This window comes from Archocentrus centrarchus, chromosome 8 (assembly GCF_007364275.1).
Source record: "Archocentrus centrarchus isolate MPI-CPG fArcCen1 chromosome 8, fArcCen1, whole genome shotgun sequence".
In the NCBI taxonomy this organism is placed as follows: domain Eukaryota; kingdom Metazoa; phylum Chordata; class Actinopteri; order Cichliformes; family Cichlidae; genus Archocentrus; species Archocentrus centrarchus.
This window is the reverse complement of record NC_044353.1, coordinates 14,867,996-14,890,355: the sequence shown is the minus strand read 5'-3', so window position 1 is coordinate 14,890,355 and position 22,360 is coordinate 14,867,996. Positions and strand designations below refer to the sequence as shown.

General features: G+C 37.3%; 2 protein-coding genes and 1 gene segment (V, D, J or C); 1 reads left to right on the top strand and 2 right to left on the bottom strand.

Moving 5' to 3' along the window:
• LOC115783986 (serine/threonine-protein kinase pim-1-like) overlaps positions 1-22,360 on the bottom strand; it is a 1,015,907-nt gene that overhangs the window by 964,684 nt on the left and 28,863 nt on the right. The window lies entirely within an intron of this gene.
• On the bottom strand, positions 659-1,099 carry LOC115784018 (immunoglobulin heavy variable 3-53-like). The segment is given in 2 exon segments: positions 659-966; positions 1,057-1,099. Coding segments are annotated over 2 exon segments (351 nt in total).
• LOC115783996 (uncharacterized) lies at positions 17,654-21,911 on the top strand. Its single transcript, XM_030735035.1, has 3 exons — positions 17,654-17,725; positions 17,837-18,000; positions 19,893-21,911. The coding sequence occupies exon 3, from the start codon at positions 19,981-19,983 to the stop codon at positions 20,605-20,607; it is 627 nt and encodes a 208-aa protein (XP_030590895.1). The 5' UTR covers positions 17,654-17,725; positions 17,837-18,000; positions 19,893-19,980; the 3' UTR covers positions 20,608-21,911.

Genomic DNA, 22,360 nt, shown 5'->3' with positions numbered 1-22,360 from the left:
TGTTCCTTGTGCCACCGCCAACAACTCTGGAAATTTTAATTGAAATTTGTTCAAAATTGTTGAAGTTTTCCTCAAATATGTGAATCTCACAGTGGTAAAGAATCCTTTTAAAAATTTGGGGATACAGATCGTAGTCTGGATTACCACCAAAATGTAATTAATTGTACCAGCCCCAACAACTCCAGACATTTTCATTAAAACCTGTTCATAAATTTCTGAGTTATTCTGCTAACAGACAAGCAGACAGACAAATGAGACCAAAAAGCGTAACCTCCCTGTACCTGAGGTAAAAATTTTAGTGTTCTGCTGCATTTTTATTATTTGAGGTATATTTAGTTATAGTATTAAAAAATAAACAACTTTCTCTGCTTATGTTTATTATATGTTATGCTTAGAATATAAATTCATGGTGTAATGAAAACTCTTGTGTAACTGGCACACACAAACACAGTGTGTTAAAAAGAATTAATATTTCATTTCTTTTTTCTTTTTTTTATTAGCTAAAAATAATGCTAAAAATAATTTGCATAAATATTGTTCATGCCTTTTAATCATGAATTCCTTTGAAATCATTAGAGGTCTGAGAGCTCCTCCTATGGTTGTTTTACATATGTTCAGGCAGTGAGGGGTTTTTGTCCAGGCCTACAGCTGGTTTGTGTTATTGTGGCTCTCTGGCACAGTAATACACAGCAGTGTCCTCAGGCTGCACATTCTGTCCGTTTAGAGTCACTGTTTTGCTGGAAGAGTCAAAGCTGATACTGAACTTGTTCTTTAGTGAATCTTTGTAGTATGTGCTCCATCCATCACCCGCCCTTCCAATCCACTCCAGTGCTTTCCCTGCAGCCTGTCTGATCCAAGCTGTTGGCCTGCTGCCAAGAGAATAAGAAACCTGACAGGTGAGGGTCAGACGTTGCCCTGGCTGCACAGTCACAGAGGCCGGCTGTGTCAGCTGTTCACACTTCACACCTGTTAATAGAAAAACACATTTCATAGAAAATTATCAAATTGTGTTGTCATAGATAAACTGGGGGCGATGAGAAATCCACAGAGACTCACATGATCCAGCTGCCAACAGCAGCAGCAAAGATAGCAAAAACATGGTTTATGCTGAGACTGTTGTTCCGTTATCTCCACTACAAAACTGTGAGGAGTTTTTTATGGCTGAGTACTGAGGAAGCTCAATGACTTTGCATAAAATTAAGCACATGGTCCATCAGGAGCCAATAGAAGAGTCACTATACTATATGTTAATATTATCAGGAGTCCAGCTTTGGATTATATATACACATATATATATATATATATATATATATAGTTTGCAAAACTATATATATACATATATATATATATATATATATATATATATATATATATATATATATATATATATATATATATAGTTTTGCAAACTATTGAATCACAGGTTGTACTTACAGTAGTTTTTCAAACATACTGCTTCTGCATATTGGCTGATTTTTTTGTTAAATTAATAATGACATGGTGTAATGTCTCATGTTTTGTGGTTCATCTGAGGTTGCAATTAATTTTATTTTAATTTTAAGACCTACTAAGATCCAGATTATTTTTATCATGTCCACTCCTTCAACCTTAGTATATAAATTTGTTTCTGCACACAGATGTAGTGACTTCATCCAGTATTATGTAAATCATATGAAAAATCTGCACAAAAACATTTATGTGAAAATATTTAAATGTTTTAGTGTTTGCATGTCTGATATTCACAGTAATGTCAGGCACATCTTTTCATTTTATATTGTTTAGGTTTAACAATATTTTGTTCCTTTAAAATCCCTTTATTAAGTCTACATCCATTATAAGAATAATAAGAAAGGTGGAAACATCCATGTGGAGTGCAGCAACATGTGGCAGACTGTCAGTGTACATAACATAATAAAAGATATGCAGCAATAAATCATGAAATGGGATGTTTTAATCTCCTGTAATCTAGTATATTCTATAAAGACATTGTCTGTAAACTGGTAGAAAGGCACATTAATTGCAGTAGTTTAACTGATAATAAATATATATATATATATATATATATATATATATATATATATATATATATATATATATATATATATATATATATATATATATATATATATATATATATATATATATATATATATTGACCTGCACTATCCCAAGAGGAGACTTTGCATAGATTCTGTTATTCTATCTAGAGAAGGGATCACACATAGATAGATAGATAGATAGATAGATAGATAGATAGATAGATAGATAGATAGATAGATAGATAGATAGATAGATAGATAGATAGATAGATAGATAGATAGATAGATAGATAGATAGATAGATAGATAGATAGATAGATAGATAGATAGATAGATAGATAGATAGATAGATAGATAGATAGATAGATAGCAGAACAAAATTACGATGCATGTTAGGTCACAATATAAAACAGCTGAATCATAAAATCATAAAATAAAATAGAATAAAACCAGGTCAAAACCAGGTCAAAAAAAGAGGGACTGCCATATAAATATAAGTGTAACTTTTGCAATTTGTGCAGAAATGTATGAGGAAATAGAATGAGATAACAGAATAATCGGAAAACAGGCAGATATATTATTTGCAGTGTTCAAGAGTCTGATGGCTAATGGGTAGAAGCTGTCATGAAACCTCACTGTTCTACATGACAGGCTGCGGTATCTTCTGCCTGAGGGTAGGAAAGAGAACAGTTCATGGCAGGGATCAGTGGGGTCTCTGATAATTCCTGTTGCTCTCGATAGGTGGCGTTGTTTTGCCAGATCTCCAATGGGTGGCAGCGTGACCTCAATAATTTTTTTTTGCTGCTTTCATGCCACAGAGAGATGCTACTGGTGAGCACACTCTCAATGGTGCCCCTGTAGAAAGCAGTGAGGATCGATGGGCTAAGGTGGGCTCTCTTTAACCTGCGCAGGAAGTGCAGGTGCTGTTGGGCCTTTTTGACAGTGGAGTTGATGTGCAGCGACCAGGTGAGATAGTCTGCCACGTGGACCCCAAGGAATTTGATGTGTGGAACGATCTCCACAGCAGTGTTCTTAATGTAGAGTGGGGTATGCACATGCCGTTTCTTCCTGAAGTCGATTACCAGTTCTTTGTTTTTTTTTTCCACATTCTGAAACAAGTTGTTGTTGCTGCACCAGCCTACAAAAAGTTTCACCTCCTCTCTGTAGTACTTCTCTTCACTTCCCTGGATGAGACCTATAACATCTGCAGATCACCTCAGCTTGAACCTATTTTTTTCATTGCACACTCAACTGCAGCATTTTTGAAATAGTGTCAGCATTTACAGTAATAAAGTAACAGTTAACATTACTGTTGCTAAAAGCTAATGATATGGAAATGTATTATAGTGACAAAAAATATTTTTTTAAAACAGGTGCCAATTTTTTGCGCATTAGCAAATAATAATATTGCTAATGGAGGCTACTGATTAACTTCAGAATTTTCATAAGACACATAATGACACCCAAGGAAACAAAGGATATGTTATTTAAATGTAATATAAAGTTTTTAGTGGAGACAATAAATTTACAAAATTTACTACGAACCCTCCTTCATTGGACTTGTGATGAAATTCAAAGAAATCAAAACAAACTATTTAAAACTAAAATATATTTTTTCTTTGATTAGATAACTTATAAACATATTTAGAGTGCTATCAGCCATGACAGTGCAGTACATGAACAGAAAGTTTGTTGTTGCTTGTTTGCATAAATACCCTTAATGTTTTCAGTTCCTGCAGATGTGTGAGAACAACAGTATAACTTGATACTGTAGGAAAATAGCTTTGAAGAACTGAAACTGTGTGACAATGTGCAAATCACAGATGAATAAATGGGAAATGAGATGCAAAAATAATGAACACTTAATATCTTATTTTATATATATATATATATATATATATATATATATATATATATATATATATATATATATATATATATATATATATATATATATATATGTGTGTGTGTGTGTGTGTGTGTGTCATGTTTTGGTGTAATGTGCAAAACATGACACATTACACCATGTCATTATTAATTTATGTGAGTCTGTTGACAGGATACCCTATATTTTTGTAAATATTTCACTTTATGAACATTAAGAACTTTACAGCTGCAAAAATGTGCTATTGTAGACTTCAGAAACAGGAAGTCACAAACCACAGTAGCAGCTGCTCCTTTTATAGTGTGTACATATTTACGTGTATTTCAGGCTTTCACCTCAGCTCATATGTTTTACTGCCACCTTTCGGTGATTGTAACATATTTTTATTGAGCCTCTATTCTAAGTAATACAAATGTTGAAAGTGAATTATTTCTCAAAACTACACTTTTGAATCTGAAATGTCACTAGAAACTAAAAAAAAAAAAAAAAAAAGCTGGTTATTATTAATTTGAGGATGTCTGGTAAGTATTGTATGGTTTTGTATGATTACAGCTGCTCGTCCCTGGAGACAATAAACCTTGGACTGACTTAGAAAAGTTGTTGCCACCATTAGTATCAGCTGATATCCACTCCAGTCCTTCCCCAGGAACCTGTCTGATCCAGGCCATCCAGTTGCTTGTGAATGACAATGACAGTGAATGAGGTGGTTCAGGTTGATTTTTGTAAGATTTAGAGGTTGTTTTTATAGTTGGGTAATACAAATCCTCACTGAGTTTTCATAGAAGTAAACAGACAAATACTCAGTCCTGGTTGAACTGGAACTCTAAGACAAGTCAGCTCAGTTTTTGGTATTCCATCAAACATTTAACCACTTTTGTTAATTGGCCTGCATTTAACAACTGTTAACTGTGGGTGAATATTAAAGGCTCAGATGGGACATGTGGCTGGTCAAAACAAGTTATGACACATAAAACATCCCATTTTTATCTATGAAGCCAGTAATAAAAATATAACAAAACAAAACAAAACAAAACAAAACAAAACAAAACAACAAGAGGAATCACAATTTATTATTATTATTATTTAGTTATTTTTAACTTAAGTTGATCTCAAAGATTAATGTTGCATACAATTTGCAGTTGAGTTTCATGGTTTGGGGTTTTTGAGCAGGTCTGTGGGTGGTTTGTGTCACTGTGGGCCACGTACTGTACACAGTAATAAACAGCTGTGTCCTCAGGCTGCAGATTCACTCCAGTTAGTGTTACAGATGAAGAAGACGTGTGCGTGCGGTAAAGGAATTTGTTCTTCAGAACATTGTTTTGATAAAAGGCACCTCCACCCCACCGAGACAAAATCCACTCCAACGTTTTTCCTTCACGCTGTCTGATCCAACCTGTTGCATAGCTGTTATCAGTCAGAGAATAACCAGAGACCTGACAGGTGATGGCCACAGACTGTCCAGGCTGCACAACCATTGAGTCTGGCTGGATGAGTTCAATACTGTGCACACCTGTGAAAAAAGAGATTAACATTATTTCTCTCATTCATCAAAATGTTCTGCATTTCTTTTGTGTTTATTATTCATCTGAAGGTCCTCACAGGATCCAGCAGCCAGCAGCAGCATCAGAGTCACAGAGAACATGGTGTCTGGTCGTGGTCTGACTCTCCTGCTACCCCTCCTACAGGCCGAGGAGATTCCAATTGGGATCAGATGGTCTTGGAATTAAAACCAAACTTTTCAAAAAAGGCACTGGAGATGAGCAGGATCTGTTGCCAGGATTTATTGATACACAGAGTTAAACAGAATACAAGAAGACATATAAACAGAGTTTGTGCCTTTGAGCCGTTAGGAAAGTTAGCAAAGGAGACAGAGGGGAAGGAAAAAGCTCCCGGCCTCTCCCACACTTGGCAGTTATACCTTTCCCCCAAAGCTCACTCCACCCTCTCCTTTGTCTTTGGCCAATTTGCATGCGGGGGGGCGTCTCTGGAATCCTGATTGTCAGTCAACCTGCTATGAAGTCCACTAGTTCCGCTCCTTTTTGCACAGGCTCAAAAACACAGTCCACCGAGGCTTTTCATAATCTACAGCAGATATAACAACTGTCAATATGAAGGACTTTTCCCAGCTGAAACTACCGCTCCAAAAATACTCCCACTGACAGCTTTCTAAAACTTCCACTATAAAAAACTCCTTAGGCCAGTTTTATCTAAGTATACAAAATTTATTCCCACGCTTTATTCATATTGCAAAAACACAGGTGGATCCCAGATTTCAAGGGCACACTGTCCTCAGCAACTTGTCAAAACTTATCAAAAAAGGTGATAAAGAGTCATGTGAACAAAATGTTGTGCATTAGATAAAGTGAAGCTTCAAACACAGATGAGAGCTGTTTAAACAGGAGATAAAAGTGAGTCCCTGAACATCCAAAAGAGAAGAATATAACAGACCTCAGTTTTATCCTACTACCTACAGCGTTCATTAATCCAGTGTGTGTGTGACTAATGTAAGTACTAATAAATGATCTAAAAATAGTACCAGTAAATATTAATATCAAAGTGATAAAAAAATTCCAACATTTGCTGATGTTAAAAAAACCAGTGTGAGCTCTTTTGTTCTCTCACTGCACAGACACACTTCACCTTCTAATAAGGTAACACACAAGAAAGCTGATTTGCATATGACTTACATTCAGTCAGGAAACTACCACGCATCATATCACAATGTCCTGGCATCATTCATCTCACAAAAATAGAAGGTGAAAGGGTGGAGAGCATGAGGCAAAGCACCTTAGGTTTTATATAAGCTCTAATGGTACTCAGGGCTTTATGTTCAGGGCTAAAGTTGGTTTGTGTTATAGCTGGTTTCTTGCACAGTAATAACCAGTAAAATCTTCTGGGTGCATATTCTGCCCATTTAAAAATACTATAATTGTTGGACGAGTCTAAGTTAATAAATGACTCATCCTTTTGTAAGTCTTTAAAGTGAGCGTCTCCAGTAAATGTTATTTCAATCCACTGAATACTCAAAATACTAGAACAATCTTGGTACAGTACAAACACTAAATGAAATTATTTTACTGAGACTCTGTATGTCTGCATGTGTTGATAATGTTAAACAGATGTTTATTTCTTCTCATGTAAAAACAACATTGGGATGTAAAGTTTTTGTAGAGCATTGCTTATTCTTGTGTCCCTGTGGCCTTAAAGCACAATAATAAACAGAATCCTCAGATCAGGTGCAGATACATTTCCTTTTTTTGTCTCTGGAGATATTAAACTGGCCTTGAAAGAACAGAGTAGCTGCTATAACTGCCACTTTCCATGTAAACAATCCATTCTAGTCCTTTTCCAGCAGCCTGTCTGATCCAAACAGCATGAATATCACTGCTGAACTCTGAGTATGTGCAGGTCAGTCTGTGGGATTCTCCAGGCCTTTTAACCACTGCTTCAGACTCAGTCAGTGTTTGACCCTCAGTACCTACACATATGTTAACAGATCATTAGTAAAATTATATTTTATGCATATACAGTACCAAACTTTTGACTGACACTGTAAATTAGTTTGTCTGACAAATTTATAAAAGTTACCAACCAAGGTAAAAAATACAATGAGAGAAACAACAAATAAGCACCTCTGATCATTGTAAGACAGCTTTGTCCAGTCTGCAGTGCATACTGTATGTAAGACTGAGTCCACGCCTTTCCTGTGCATCATACATGAAGTGACTGAAGATGAAGTTTTGCATGGACACCACACTGCATTTGTTCACTTATATATATATGCATTTACTTCCAAGGCATACTTTTCAAACAGTTTTTTATTTGTTTGAATAAAGTTCTAAAAATCAATAAAATACCACAAGCTCAGCATCATCTCTGCATTTAGCTGATTAATTGAGAGATTTATTATGTTAATATTCTGCAAGTATAATGTCATTGTTTCAGAGTTGTTGTGCCTTTAAAGCATGTATTAGAACCTCATTAAGGCAGGACCTGATTGTCAATGCTTTAGATAAAATAGTAAAGATAGTTTGTTGTTAGTTTGTAGTTCATCTGCTGGAAATGGTATTTTCAATAGTGTTGACATCTGCTGTCTCTGTGCACCACGCTTCTCATTTTTAAGTTCTTATTAACTCTCGTTTACACCTTTCCTTGACCTCATGGCGTTTTACAGAGATCAAGGAAAAGTGGTTGGGAAAAGGACGGCATCCAGAGGCTCCATGTTAGCCGTGTCCTGCCCCTGCTTCTTGCCAACTTAGTGACAGCCAGGATGAAATCAGGGATATGATGAACTAATGTAGGGTACTTTTCACCCTCAGTCACCCTGAGGCTCTGAACAATTTTAGGACTTTAGAAAATATAAAGATTTTTTAAAAACTAATTCAATGTATAGCAACATATTGGCATATGCAATATATAGAATCTATTGTTTATGTTAAGTATGAATGTTGTACTTTAATATTTATAATATATAATGAATAAAATAAATAATCAAATATACTAAATGTTTAGACCTCAGAATGAGGACAGTAGGATTTTGTACAGCTAATAAAACAACTTCAGTCACTGTGAGTCTCGAGCACAGTAATAAACAGCAGAATCTTCAGTTTTCAGACTGTTCATCTGCAGATACACCTGCTGTTTGTCATTGTCTCTGGAGATGGTAAACCGGCCTTGAACTGACTGAGAGTAGACTTTATCACTACCACTTGGTTTACTTAATAAAGAAATCCACTCCAGTCCTTTTCCAGGAGCCTGTCTGACCCAGGCCATCTGGTAGTCGCTGAATGTGAATCCAGAGGCTGTGCAGGTCAGTCTGTGGGACTCTCCGGGCCTTTTAACCACTGGTTCAGATTCTGTCAGAGTCTGACCGTCAACACCTGTTAATGCAAACATGAAAACATTTGAGAAATGTCAGTAACACAAAAATAAACTTTATAAAGATAAAGCCAGATCACTTAGAGACTTCACCTGCCCAGCAGAGAGTTAAAAGCAGCAGTCCTGTCCTGCAGTCCATCATGTTTCACTGTGTGTCCACTGTTACAAGCAGTCAGATAAGTAGAGATGAGATGAAAAAGTTTTACACTGACTCCTCCCCTGAGAAAAAAAAAGGAGTGTTCGTGTGTAGACTTATTCATGATGTGGGGAAATTAATCAGTTTACATATTACATTTTTTTTTTTCTCTTCAGCTCTCAGCAGAGATGGTCGCACTTTTCTTCTCTCCCCAGCCCTTCCTTTTCCCCCTGCTTTGCTGCTTTAGAGCCTCTCTTCACACAACTTCGGAACTGGAATTTATAATTATGGATCTGGTCAGCTGGTCTCTCAATGCCATTATTTTGATCAAATTTTCACCATGAGGAGATTGGGGGAAGGAGAACCCTGTGCTCTCTTATTAATTGACATTCCAGCTGGCTACGTTATGGATTCCTGAGTGGTGTGGAAGATGACGTGCCTGGCCGTATTGCCAATGGAGGACACACACATTTGGCTTATTGACACTGGGATAGCTCCGAATTGGACCTGGAGATACCTGGCTTGTCGTTGCAATTCAGGAAGTCTAGGCAGCTGTCTGGCCTTGGTAAGGCTGCTTATGACAAGAATGCAGGAAGGTGCAGACTCAACTCAGACTCAGTATATCTGGAGCTGATTCGGAGGGGTAAGATCTTGGAGGTGTATGTATCTGTTTCTGCACGGCGAAGGAACAAACCAAGAAGATTCGGATGAATTGGATTTTTTTGCCACAGAGAGGTGCCAGAGAGACTGAAGGCTGTCAACAAATTAATCAGTGCAGTCTGTACCCAAAACAAGTCGTAGAATCAGGAATTCGGCTCCCTGGACTTGGACTGCCGCTTATCAAATTGTCTTCGGGATGTTTTGTAAACAGATGCTCTACACCCCCGCTGTCCTGTCTTCTTCTGACCTGTGTTGGACTGATCTCCCTGACCTGGTGATGAACTATACATCTTATCAGAACTGTTAGCTGAGGAGGGAGTTTGAGTCAGCCCCACAGTAGCCCAACCCCACCCCAGCCTCCGCTGGCTCCCCTTTCCATCCCTCCCCACCCTAGTGCTCCCATGCTATATGTATGCTTCTGCTCTATCGCAGAGGTTTTTGTAACCTTATACTGTGTATGTGTGTATGTATACAAAGTATGAGATGATTTTTTTTCCTCACTCATCCCTATATGTTTTCACTATTGTTTCTGTCTTTTTAATGGCAGCACCTCCAGAAGGGGGGCAGCATGGCTACAATTCACCTATCTCCCCAGTTTTATTAAAAAAACAGAATGTGATCTTTAATTTTTGAATAATTCATTCTGCTTTTGAAATGTGTTACTGGATGAGCCTTATTAGAGCAGGAACTGAAACAATCTTTCAGCATGTTTGTCCCACTGGAGATGTTAATTGGAAAAATCCCAGTTGCCACTTGAATTCTCAAAATTTTCCAATTCAGCCTTCATTTCTATCTACAAAACAGCTGCCAAATTTCAACCACTGGATACATTTTTTGTAGTTTTATATCATTCTGTCCATAAAATTTATAATTTACAAACTTATTCAGAGCTTTAAGTAAAACAAAATAATTGCAATGACACATTTGTTACATGTTTCTCCAATGAAAAATGCAGCTGCAGAGTGCTGTGCAGATTGAGGGATTACCACTTTACCCCCATTGATAGCAGCAAGGTTCAGATGTTTAACATAATCCCATGCAATTCAATGAATTTCATGAAGACTGTTCTATCCTCTGTTCAACTCTCACATGCTGGCTCACATAAGCATAATTTTTAAGCCACTGATTTACTTTACTTTACTTTACTTTTGATTTTAGTGCAGCACCGTGGCGTGGTGGTTAGCACTGCTGCATCACAGCTAGAATGACATCTGGAAAGTCTGGGTTCGATTCCACCTTGGGTCGGATCTCTTGCTCTGTAGAGTTTGCATGTTCTCCTATGTCTGCATGGGTTTCCTCCCATAGTACAGAGGTTAATTGGTCACTCTAAAGTGCCTGTGAGTATGAATGGTTGTCTGTCTCTCTGTGTTGGCCCTGCAACAGACTGGTGACCTGTACAGGGTGTACCCTGTGTCAGCTGGGATAGGCCCTGCAACCCTGAATAGGATAATAAGATGTACTGACTTCCAATTTTAGGCGAACACCTAGAGACACCAGCAGCCTCTTCAGAATCACAAACCAATCTCACAAGCAAGCAGTTTTGTAAAGTTGGTTAGTGTTTTGTGTTCAGCCCCCTCCTAGCTTCGCCCATGGTAAATGGACTGCAAATTTTATAGTGTTTCTTTACTCTTATCTAGCACTCAAAGCACTTTTTACAGTGCAAGCTGCAACCATAGCATCATTTCTACTGCTACACCATACACCATTTGCAAATTTCAGCCATCTTGAGCGAGACAGCAATCATGACAATGTCCATCTTCAGTTTTTAAATGGCTAATGGCCTTTATCAAATAAGTAATCATAAAGGAGTTTATGTGGGAATGAGTTCCCTGAAATGTTATCTGCTGCATGATAATCATGTGGATAGGTCTTCACAAAAAAAAATAAAATAAAATAAAGGAAAACTTTTTAATCATTAGTCTGATAATTTGAGTAGCAGATGGGGTTGTTAATTAGTTTCAGCTGCTTTGGTTTTAAAGAAATTAACAACAGGTGCACTAGAGGGCCAATAATGAGACAACCCTCGAAACAGGAATGGTTTCACAGGTGGAGGCCACTGACATTTTTACCCCCCACATCTTTTCTGACTCTACTTACTCTAGGAGAGCTGGACAGGGGCAAACTCAAATAAATGTTGCCAGATATCAGAACACTTTTTTTTTTTTTTTTTTTGGGGGGGGGGGGGGGGGGGGGGGGGGGGTATGACAGAGAGGGTAATTCTTATTTTTAAATATTGATGGAGAAAAAAAATTGGACTCCAGCAGAAAGGGCACATTCCTCATTCAGGGCAAAAGGGCAGCACTAGGGGTCTATCTGTGCAAGTGCCTGTGTGTATGAAAACTGCTGGAGCCTGTACAACAAATCAAACTAACAACAGTTACTGTGAATTGTCAGTCCTGACCTGAACTCACAAATTACATCATAGTAACTTAGTTAGCAACTTAGTCAGAATCCACTTCCATCCTTTTCCAAGACCTTGTCTGCTCCAGTGTAGCTGTTCACTGGATGTGAACTGAGAGTCTGTAAAATCAGTTTGAGAATTCAGGTTCCTGTTTGTGTTAAATACCTCACAAAGAAGAAAATCACCACTTGTACTTATTAAAAACAATTAAGCAATTAAATTTTTTTTTCACTCAGTTACTCAAAGTGACTGTGAATTATTTTCACCTTTCTTGTCTTTCCAGAATAAATCATTTTAGAGTATCTATTTAGTAGTAATACTTCATACTGAAGGCAACAGGTGGTGCAGTGGTTAACACTGTTATTTCACAGCTAGAAGCTCTGGGTTTGAATCCACCTTGGCCCGGGCCTTTCTGTGTGGAGTTTGCATGTTCTCTCCCCATGTTTGCGTGGGTTTTCTCCGGGTACTCTGGTTTCCTCCCACAGTCCAAAGACATGTGGTCACTGGGGTTAGGTTAACTGGTGATTCTAAATTGCCCATAGGTGTGAATGGATGTCTGTCTCTCTGTGTTAGCCCTGTGAAAGACTGGTGACTTGTACAAGGCACACCCTGCCTCTCACCCATGACAGCTCGGATAGGCTCCTGCGCCCCAATGCTGAATGGATAAGTGGAAGAGAATGGATGGATGGACTTCATACAGAAAAAATAAGAGTATTGAATAATTTCTCATCTGCTTACAGTAAAATTATACAGTATATGGAGAGATTCTTTTTCCTGTTTTTTAAGAAAAAACTTCAAATTCATTGAAGTCCCATGGCTACTCAAAGTTTTTGTACATCTGTTCAATATGATGTCTGTCACTGTGTGATCGAGCACAGAAGAAAACAGCAGAATCTTCTGCTGTCAGGCTCTTGATCTCGAGGTACTGTCTGCTGCTGGAGTCTTCTTCAGTTATGACAAAACCACTTTGAAAAGAGCTGCCATAGATAGCAGAGTTTGAGCCTGTGCTCATCCTCCCAATCCACTCCAGAGCTCTCCCCGGCCTCTGTCGTATCCAGTGAATATTATAGCTTGTCAGGCTATAACCAGATATAATGCATGACATCTTCACTCTCTCTCCAGGTCTCTTCACCTCAGAGTGAGACTGATCCAGTTTGATCTCACTCCAAACTCCTTCAAGTAAAAACAAAATAAATTAAAAATTAATAAAGAATTTTAGAGTTGTTTTTATTTTTTTTTATAAGAATAAATCATTTTCTTACCCTGGAAACAAACAATGAACAACAAACTCCAGGAAACCCCATACTCCATATTTTCCAGCAGTTTGTAATCTGAGTGTTTGTATGTTTGATAAAGTGTCCAAGAAGTTCTCTAACAAATTAAATGAGACTCGTTGATGATCTGTTTATAAGGGAGGTAAACTTTGCATAGACCTCCCTCTACAGGAGCCTTTTGGTATTCAAAAACCAAGTTTCAAGTATTTGGGGAAGCAAATAACAGCATGTGTCGTGTGCTATGTCTAATGCTACTATGTCTAATAAGCAGTCCTGTCCTGCAGTCCATCATAACAAACTGTGAGTCCACTGTTCACTGTAATCCTCTCTGAACTCAGACACTCAGAGGAAGGAGACCAATGATCTAAACATTAAAGGCTTTTTTAACCCTTTGGCTGTCAGCTGATGTCTATACAATAAAAATAAAAAATCATTTGTGTGTGTTTTAAGTCAGAAACTTATTTTAGCATTTTCTCATCACTGTCACTATATTTACAAATCAATAAACTCTCTTTCAGGGAGGGCAGACATGTGCTCCCAGCAGTGTTTATTCTCTGGCTCCTGTTGAACATGGTGAATGTTTTAACTTGTGATAACTAACTAACTAGATGTGGTGTAGAAAAACATCATGTAGTATCTCACTTGTCTTAGTAATGTTACAGAATGTAACAAACTTATGATTTTTTCTTTTTTTTATACCTGCAGTTTTTCTTTTTTTTTTCATTGCTTTCAAAATAATTGCTAAGATTTGTAAACAGAGTATTAGAATTAATGATAATTAGGGACCATGAATCCAATGAGGTTTGACAGTGAGGTCATTACAACTGTGCATGTGGAAATGCTGTGATAATTTGCTGATTGTTTAGAAATACTCTTTACATAGTGACATACTTATCAGGATTCTATACTATACATGATAATGGAGCTTTGTGTTTTATTGATTGTTTAACAAATATTTTTTCTGCTTTAATAATGTGTTGAAAATTGTGTTTCTGTTGTCTTTTAATGGAATAAAGGAGCAGCCCACAGATGGAGGTAGTATGAGTTTGGATGAAGCTTCATTAAAATCTTTAACATATCTGGATTGTTTCAAACTTCATGATGCAGCCAAAAGGGATGCTGTATAACCCAAATCTTCAGAGTGACACTGGGCAGGAGATAATGCATTAATATTTATTAATTTTGTTTTGGTTTCCTTAATGGATTCTGCAAGAGGATTTTATTTATTTATTCTTTTTTTTTTTTTCAATGAACATTTAAAGATAAAATTACCAGTGCAGTGAAGAGGCACTGAGTTTACCAGATATCCCCTGGTGCTGGTAATAGAGGAAGTAGTTTTTGTATGACTCTCCTGTTACTGTCTCTCACTGTGTTTGTCGGGCACAGTAATAAACTGCTGTGTCCTCAGTCTTCAAACTGTTCATCTGTAGGTAGAGTTCACTTCTGGAGTCATCGATGGAAATGGTGAATCTACTCTGGGCTGTCTGGGGATAATAGGCAGGATAACCCAAAGTGCCTACATAAGCAATCCACTCCAGTCCTTTTCCAGGAGCCTGTCTGACCCAGACCATAGCGTAGCTGCTGAGTGTGAATCCAGAGACTGTGCAGGTCAATCTGTGGGACTCTCCAGGCCGTTTAATGACAGGTTCAGATTCTGTCAGAGTCTGAGCATCGACACCTGGTAAGACATTTGAAAAGTCACTTGATTTAAGCTGGGTGAGAAACAGAAAAAAAGCATATTAAAAACAAGGTCAGAACTATCAGATATTTTTCACCTGCCCAGCAGAGAGCTAAAAGCAGCAGTCCTGTCCTGCAGTCCATCATGTTATTTTTTTGTTCTCTTCCATCTGCTGCACTCAGTTAAGAAGAGTGACAGTTTTGCATAGACTCCTCCTCACAGGAAAACATTTACTGAAAAAGAACTGACTTTGCTTTCACTTGGTCAGAAATGTAAACTGGCAGACTGGAGTTCAGGAAGGAGTTAAGTGCGTCATGGGAAGTCCCCCAGCAGCCTAAGCCAATGACACAATAATTAGGGGATGGTTCTAAAAGTAACTTATGATTGTGGTGTTTTCTTCAAAATAAGTATTAGATTATTTTCTTCTGGGATCAACAGCTGCTGCAGCAGCTGGGTGACATGACGTGAACTTCACCTTTCAAAACACAAACTTAATACTCTTCACTTAATTTTACCCTCACAAATTTTTCATTCAGCTTCATTTTAATAAAATTTGAACGTCAGATTAGAAAATGGAGAGATTAATTTCTTGTTTTAAATTCTAAGTATTGTTTTATGTGAGGAGAAAACAGCAACATATGATTCACATTATTATTATTATTATATCTCAGCCTAGAATATGTATTTTGCCACAATTTGCTCACTGGGTGTTTAGTTTATTGTGTCACATTTTTACTACTCAAAGCAACAACACGCAGTTTCACTGTGGAGTGGAGGAAACCTGTTGGAGCCTGTACAGCAACACACAACTCACTCAGCATCAGTCTGTGAGTTTTAAGTCCTGTCATGAACTGACATGCACTGTGCATAATACTGAAATAATAACTGTCAGTAATGGATGTGTTTATGGTAAAATTACATACGGAAAAAACAAAGTTCCTTTGCATGTGCACAAAAACATAAACTAAGATTTACACTGATTTGTGTGCAATTTTTGAGAAATGTGCGCTCCAATCCACACACAAATACAAAGCAATTTTGCCACATTTTAAACCATTCATAGTGATCATATTCACACAATTTTTAAAGTTCAGCTTTTCATTTTGGCTTTAAAACACTTCCTGTGCCTACAAACATCTAAAAATATTTGTGATATTATTTTCACTCGCTTACATTGGCTGATACCCACAGATCACATCAGATGCCCACGTGGGTGTTGAGACAAATCTCACACTGCCTGCTTCACACAGAGCTGCAAATGTAAGCTGGGTTCAAGTGCCACTGAGAAACTGGGACATCTGGGCTTCCTCTGTATTCCTGTGTCATTTCAAATAAAGCAGGCCTTTATTTTCTAAATAAAGAGAACAGCCAACAGTCCTTTTCTAGAAAACTAAGATTTGCCATTTACAGACACTACACAGTAATGTATAAATATGAATATATGGTTTGAATAAGCTGCTCTTACTTCTGCTGGAAAAAGTCAGTCAGTGCTCAGCTGCAGATGGGGAAACACCATGGCTGAACATCCCTGTGGATCCCTGTCTTCTGAATCTTCTGTCCTTCTATAATCTAGTTCTATTAGAAACAAACAAACAAACAAAAAAACAGACAAAAAAAGCTGCTGAAGAAAAACATCACTTTTTCTGAGTAAACCTGCTAGGTTCATCTAATGCATTAAATAAATTAACAACTAAATTCATTGCTATGAGTAATTGCTATTTTCCCATCCATTTTGAGTACAATTGTGCAAAAAAGTCCAAAAGTTATTGAAGCTGCACGGGCAGTTTCGGGTTTTTGTACCGCTGTTCTTCTGTCTCTCGTCACTTTGCTTTGTGGAGCACAGAAGTAAACAGCAGAATCTTCTGCTGTCAGGCTGCTGATCTCGAGGTACTGTCTGCTGCTGGAGTCTTCTTCAGTCCTGATGAAACAACTTTGAAAAAAGCTGCCATACTCAGCAGAGTTTTCTCCTGTGTCCATCCAACCAATCCACTCCAGAGCTCTCCCCGGCCTCTGTCGTATCCAGTGCAAATAGTATTCTGTCGGGTTATAACCAGATATTATGCAAGACATCTTCATTTGTGGGCTATTTTTGTATGGTTTTATACTCTGCTATTAATGACTTTAAATCAAGAAGTTTTCAGTAATGATTATAAGCATAATCTGGTTTATTGAAATGTTTGATTATTGAATTAAGACACTACTGATTTGAATGGACTACTGATTATTGACCTAATTTGGTTTTGATTATGCTGTTTGATTTATTTTGTCTTATTTTGATTATATTGACTGAGAACTGTTGATTTAAGTATTATGCTTTATGACTGTCATTTATACTGCTTTTGCTTTCTTTCATTTAAAAGTACATCCTATGTATGTCTGATTGATTACTGTCAAAGAAATGCTGAGTAAGCATCATGTGAAGGCTCGTGTGAGTGAAAGATACCCAGAAGAGCTGGATAAAGATAACAGATCAAGCAATCCTGTCCATAAAGCTGAGGCCACTTTGGCATCATATTCCATAAAGTGTTATAAAAAGGCTAAGACTCTAAATCAAGGCAAGTAAAGATATTTAAAATATATAATTATTCTTAGGAAACATTTAGGCTCAAACTGGGAAGCATTTGGTGCTAAAAGATACAATAAATAACAGCTCAGGGGATATGACGTGATTAAAGAGGGGAGTGTTTAGATGACACCTTGAGCGATAAATGGCGGCGCTCAAAAGCCCGTGAGCTTTTTCGCTGCCTGCTTCTATCATCTGTGACCTGCTTACGGTGAGTTTTGCATTTTCCTCTTTGTCTTTTTTGCAATGCTTTTGCAGGACACTGTTCAATAAATCAACTGGTAATGGCTCTGCTCTATTTTTGTGGATTTGCTCTCAACAGTTGGCTCTAACTGGAAATAAAAGACCTGGAAAGATAGCTTTTTGGCCAAAGAAGAGAGGGTTACTCCCATCAAATTTTTGACTCAACATTTGGTGCTGCGAGGACGGGAGAACCGGGTGCGTCTCCACTTTGTACTCCAGAGTAAACGACAGATGCAAACTGAGGTGAGCACAGTTTTTCTGCAATAAATAAGTGTTTTTTTTTCAGCCTGGGTCAAGGTAATCACCGTTCCACTTGACAAAAAAAAGAACTTGCTCATTATAAAAAGTTTCATAATAAAATATCAAAATATAGGTATTAATAAAATAGGAAAGAGAATTTTATTGTTACTATTATCTTATAATTAATTAAAAAGCAGAGTCTTTGTCGTGTTATATGTGCTTTACATGCAAGTCTGTCCTCTGTGTTGCATGTACTTTATGTCTACTAACTATGGTGCAAAAAGGAAAAAAATAAAATCATCAGACATAAAGGAGTAAAATAAATGACTAAATTTAAAGAGTAAATTAAAAGAGAGAGTTTAATTTACTGATATACTGAGTTGATAGTGACATCTGGGCCAAGGGTAAATAATTGTAAATAGTTGTGGTTACTTTGTGGGTGAAGTTGCTCGTTTTGATATACTTCCCTGGTCAGTCGCTTGTCTGTAAAATACACAGAAGCATTGGTGGATTTGCAGAGGATAGGAGGCTGCCAAAGTAAATAAGTGTAAATAGTTGTAATTATGTATAGGTGAAGTAGTTTTTTGTTGTATATATTGATTTTTGTGTGTTAGTAAATTTTGTGTCAGTTATTGCAGAACATATTCCAAGTAAAGATGCAATGGGATAAAAGTTGAGTGGAGGAATTTAAGGAGAAATAAGTTAAAGGTGACAAGATTTCAGTAGAGTACTGACTGAGAGGAAAAAAAAGAAGAGAGGAGAAAAACTGTTGAGCTGCAGCTGTGCGGGGAAAGCTGGGAGCATTAAAGGGCTGCGGCCTGGCTGTAGATAACTCCAAGGTCAGAGTGAAGACTCAGAGCAGAGAAATACATAGTCTGGAACAGACAAACAACTGGCAACAAAAAAGACCTAAATATTGTAAATTTAAGGACAAAGATCAGTTGGAAAGAGGTTGAAAAAAATATACATGGTTAAACTTTGTAATAGTAACTTAACATACGGCAGAATAAAACAGAAAGATTTAGAAGGAAAAAAAAGAGACTGTTAGTCAGCGGCTTATTGCTCGGAGGCTGTAAGGAATCAGGCAGACCTCCTGTATGTAGTAGAGGCAATAAAATACCAAATAGAGAAAAATTAAAAGTAGAGTTAAACAATAAATAATAGTAATATTATTAGAAAAGTAATTATTCATAAGAATAAGTAGGAAAATATGCTATAAGCCTCCCATGAAATACAGGAGGACACAGAGACAGCCAGAGTAGTGAACTGTAAGAGAAGACTAAACTGCTCTAAATATGCAGTGATAGTGTCAGGAAACCAACAATAGTTATAAATATAGTAACAACAGTAACAAAAACGTAACATAATATCAGTAACTGTTATGTTACAATGCAAAACACTCCAACAGGTAAGCAGCCCTTAGCCTATTATAGTACAAAGTTGGATAATGTTGAAGCTGGCCTTCCACCTTGTTATCAGGGGTTGGCAGCTGCTGCATTTGCCTTTCACAAAGCTGCATCCATAACTATGGGGCATCCTGTCACATTATATACATCACACTGGCTGCATGCTCTACTTTTCAGACCCAGATTTGTAATTGCCCAAGTTAGATGAACAGGGTATGAAGTAATTTTATCTGCCTCAGAACTCACCATACAAAGATGTAATAGTGTTAATCCTGCTTCTAGGACGATAATTCCGGATGAAGGAATTCCTCATAATTGTCTGCAGTAGACAGATTTATGAGTGAAAGAGAAGATTTATATAACGAGCCCTTTGCAGCAGATTTGACATTATTTGTGGACGGCTCCTGTTTTAGAGATGAAAAGGGGAGCCACGCAGGGTGTGGCATTGTTCAACTCAATCCTGTAGATTAAAGTTTTACTACTTTACAGGTACGGAAGCTTGATCAGCTGTGCCCGTAGCCCCGTTGACCCACCACCATCACATTCTCAGGCAATGAGATAATTCTTCCCAATCAGCATGACCTTTGATCAGTCTGAGGAGCCCAGCTGGCCGGCCCCACCTAGTACACCTTGTGCTGGTGTGCCAGAAGCAGTGATGACACCCTGGGGAGACATAAGAGATCCTGTGGTGCAAGAATTCTTCATTTATATGTCGTTTGAAACCTTTCGAGCTGAAATACAGAAGCTGCCAGCAGTGTGGGCCCACAAATTGTGGAGGAAGCGAAAGTTCCTGAAGTCCCCTGGCAATTATGGCCATAAAAAAGCAGCACCATCTGAGCTACACCGAGAAAGAGAGCAGAATGTTGAGCGCCTCATTCGCCATAACTTCATGTGGCAGATGGGTTACCTGAAAGCCAGATATGAAATGGAAGAGATTAAGATGCAGAATGCACAGTCCTGCAAGAGCAATGCTGCTTTGGAACGTGAGCTGACTCGTCTGAAGGGTCAGGCGAGAGAGCTTGAGAAGAGATGGGATTTCTTGAATAAGATGTTAGCTGTTGCTAGAGCTATTATCAAGGAACAAGCCAGTGTTAACCAAAGGCTCACTGCTGAGAGGGATAAGCTGAAGGCGATCAACGACCAACTCAAGACCAACCTGAAAAAAGAAGAAAAAGGAGAAATCGCCACTGGGGCTCATATGTAATCATGAAATTATGATTGAACAGAAAGGAGGAAAAATAAAGAAAGCCAAAATCTTGTTCTGAATCATGTCTTTATATGATTTATCTTTCAATAGATGTGCTGCAGTTTAGTCTTTGGTTTGTAATAATAGTCAATTAGTTTTCCTAGTCTTAGCTTAGGTTTGTCTTGCATGCATATTATACACTTTTATATACATTATGTGTTACACTTTTATACTGTGCTGTGATTGCACCCCCCCCCCTTCCTTGCACAGCAACTGCTTGTATTTCATTTATATTATTTGAAGTACTCTTTAGAGCTTGCTAAAATATATAGACATGACATAATAGCTCACCCATTTAATTTAGTTTTGCACAATTTTTTAAGTGATTTCTTTTGAATGTTTTTGATGGATGTGGTACCCAACAAAGGGTACCATAGGAAGTAAATGTGGGATTTTTTTTGGTATGTTTTTCTATACTATTTTTTATGTTTTTACACAACTTTTGATATGTTTTTATATACTGTTTTTGATGGGATTTATACTGCTTTTAATAACTTTAAATCAAGAAGTTTTCAGTAATAATCATTATAAGAATACTGTGGATTATTGAAATGTTTGATTATTCAGTTAAAACACTACTGATTTTGTTGTATGTCTGTCTGATTGATTTATACTTATTCCGGATAAGTTTATGTTATCATTTAATTGCATTTATCAAAAGAAATTCTGTTTTTGTTGTGACTCATTCTGGGGATGGTTGTGCAGGTGCAGGTCATAAATCAAAAAGATTTGAAAGTTTTCAAAGGCCATCTGGGTTTGGGAAAATTTTCCATAATGTCATTTTTTTTACAGATGAGGTAATGAAGCTGTCAAAGAAATGCTGAGTAAGCATCACGTGAAGGCTCGTGTGAGTGGAAAGATACCAAGAAGAGCTGGATAAAGATAATAGGTCAAGCAATCCTGTCCATAAAGCTGAGGCCACTTTGGCATCATATTCCATAAAGTGTTATAAAAAGGCTAAGATTCTAAATCAAAGCAAGTAAAGATATTTAAAATGTGTAATTATTCTTTATTCATTTGGGCTAAAACTGGGAAGCAATTAGTACTAAAAGATACAATAAATAACAGATATGATAAAGATTAAAAGGTGCTTAGAAGACCCTTTGAGTGATAAATAGCAACTCTCAGAAGCCCAGAGAGCTTTTTCGCTGCCTCCTTCTATCACCTGTGAACCTGTGACCTGCATCAACCCCTGGGGGAGCTTCGCTGTTTCCTCTTTATCTTTTTTCCATGCTTTTGCTGGATACTTTGTTCAATAAATAAACTGGTAACAACTCTGCTCTGTTTTTGTGGATTTGTCCTCAAAAGTTGGCTCTAATTGGAAATAAAGGACCTTGAAAGATAGCTTATCAGCCTAAGAACGGAGGGCTACTCCCATCAAATTTCTGACCTAACACACTCTCTAAACTAAAAAAAATAGTTCTGTTGTCAGCCCCTTTTCCTCACCACTGTTTGTTTTGTGTAACTGTTCATACTGTTCATTTACAATGCAAAAAGAAAAAAAAGGGGGCATACAAATGTTTCAACCTCAAATCTGTGAATCCTTAATAATAATAATATTAATAATAATTTGCATACCACTTTTCGAAACACATAGTTACAAAGTGCTTCACAGTTTGAATAAAAGCCACACAAAGTATACATGTTATGAGCATACTGTACAGACACATCATCAACCATTTGGTCAGGCATTCATTCCAAAATACACACT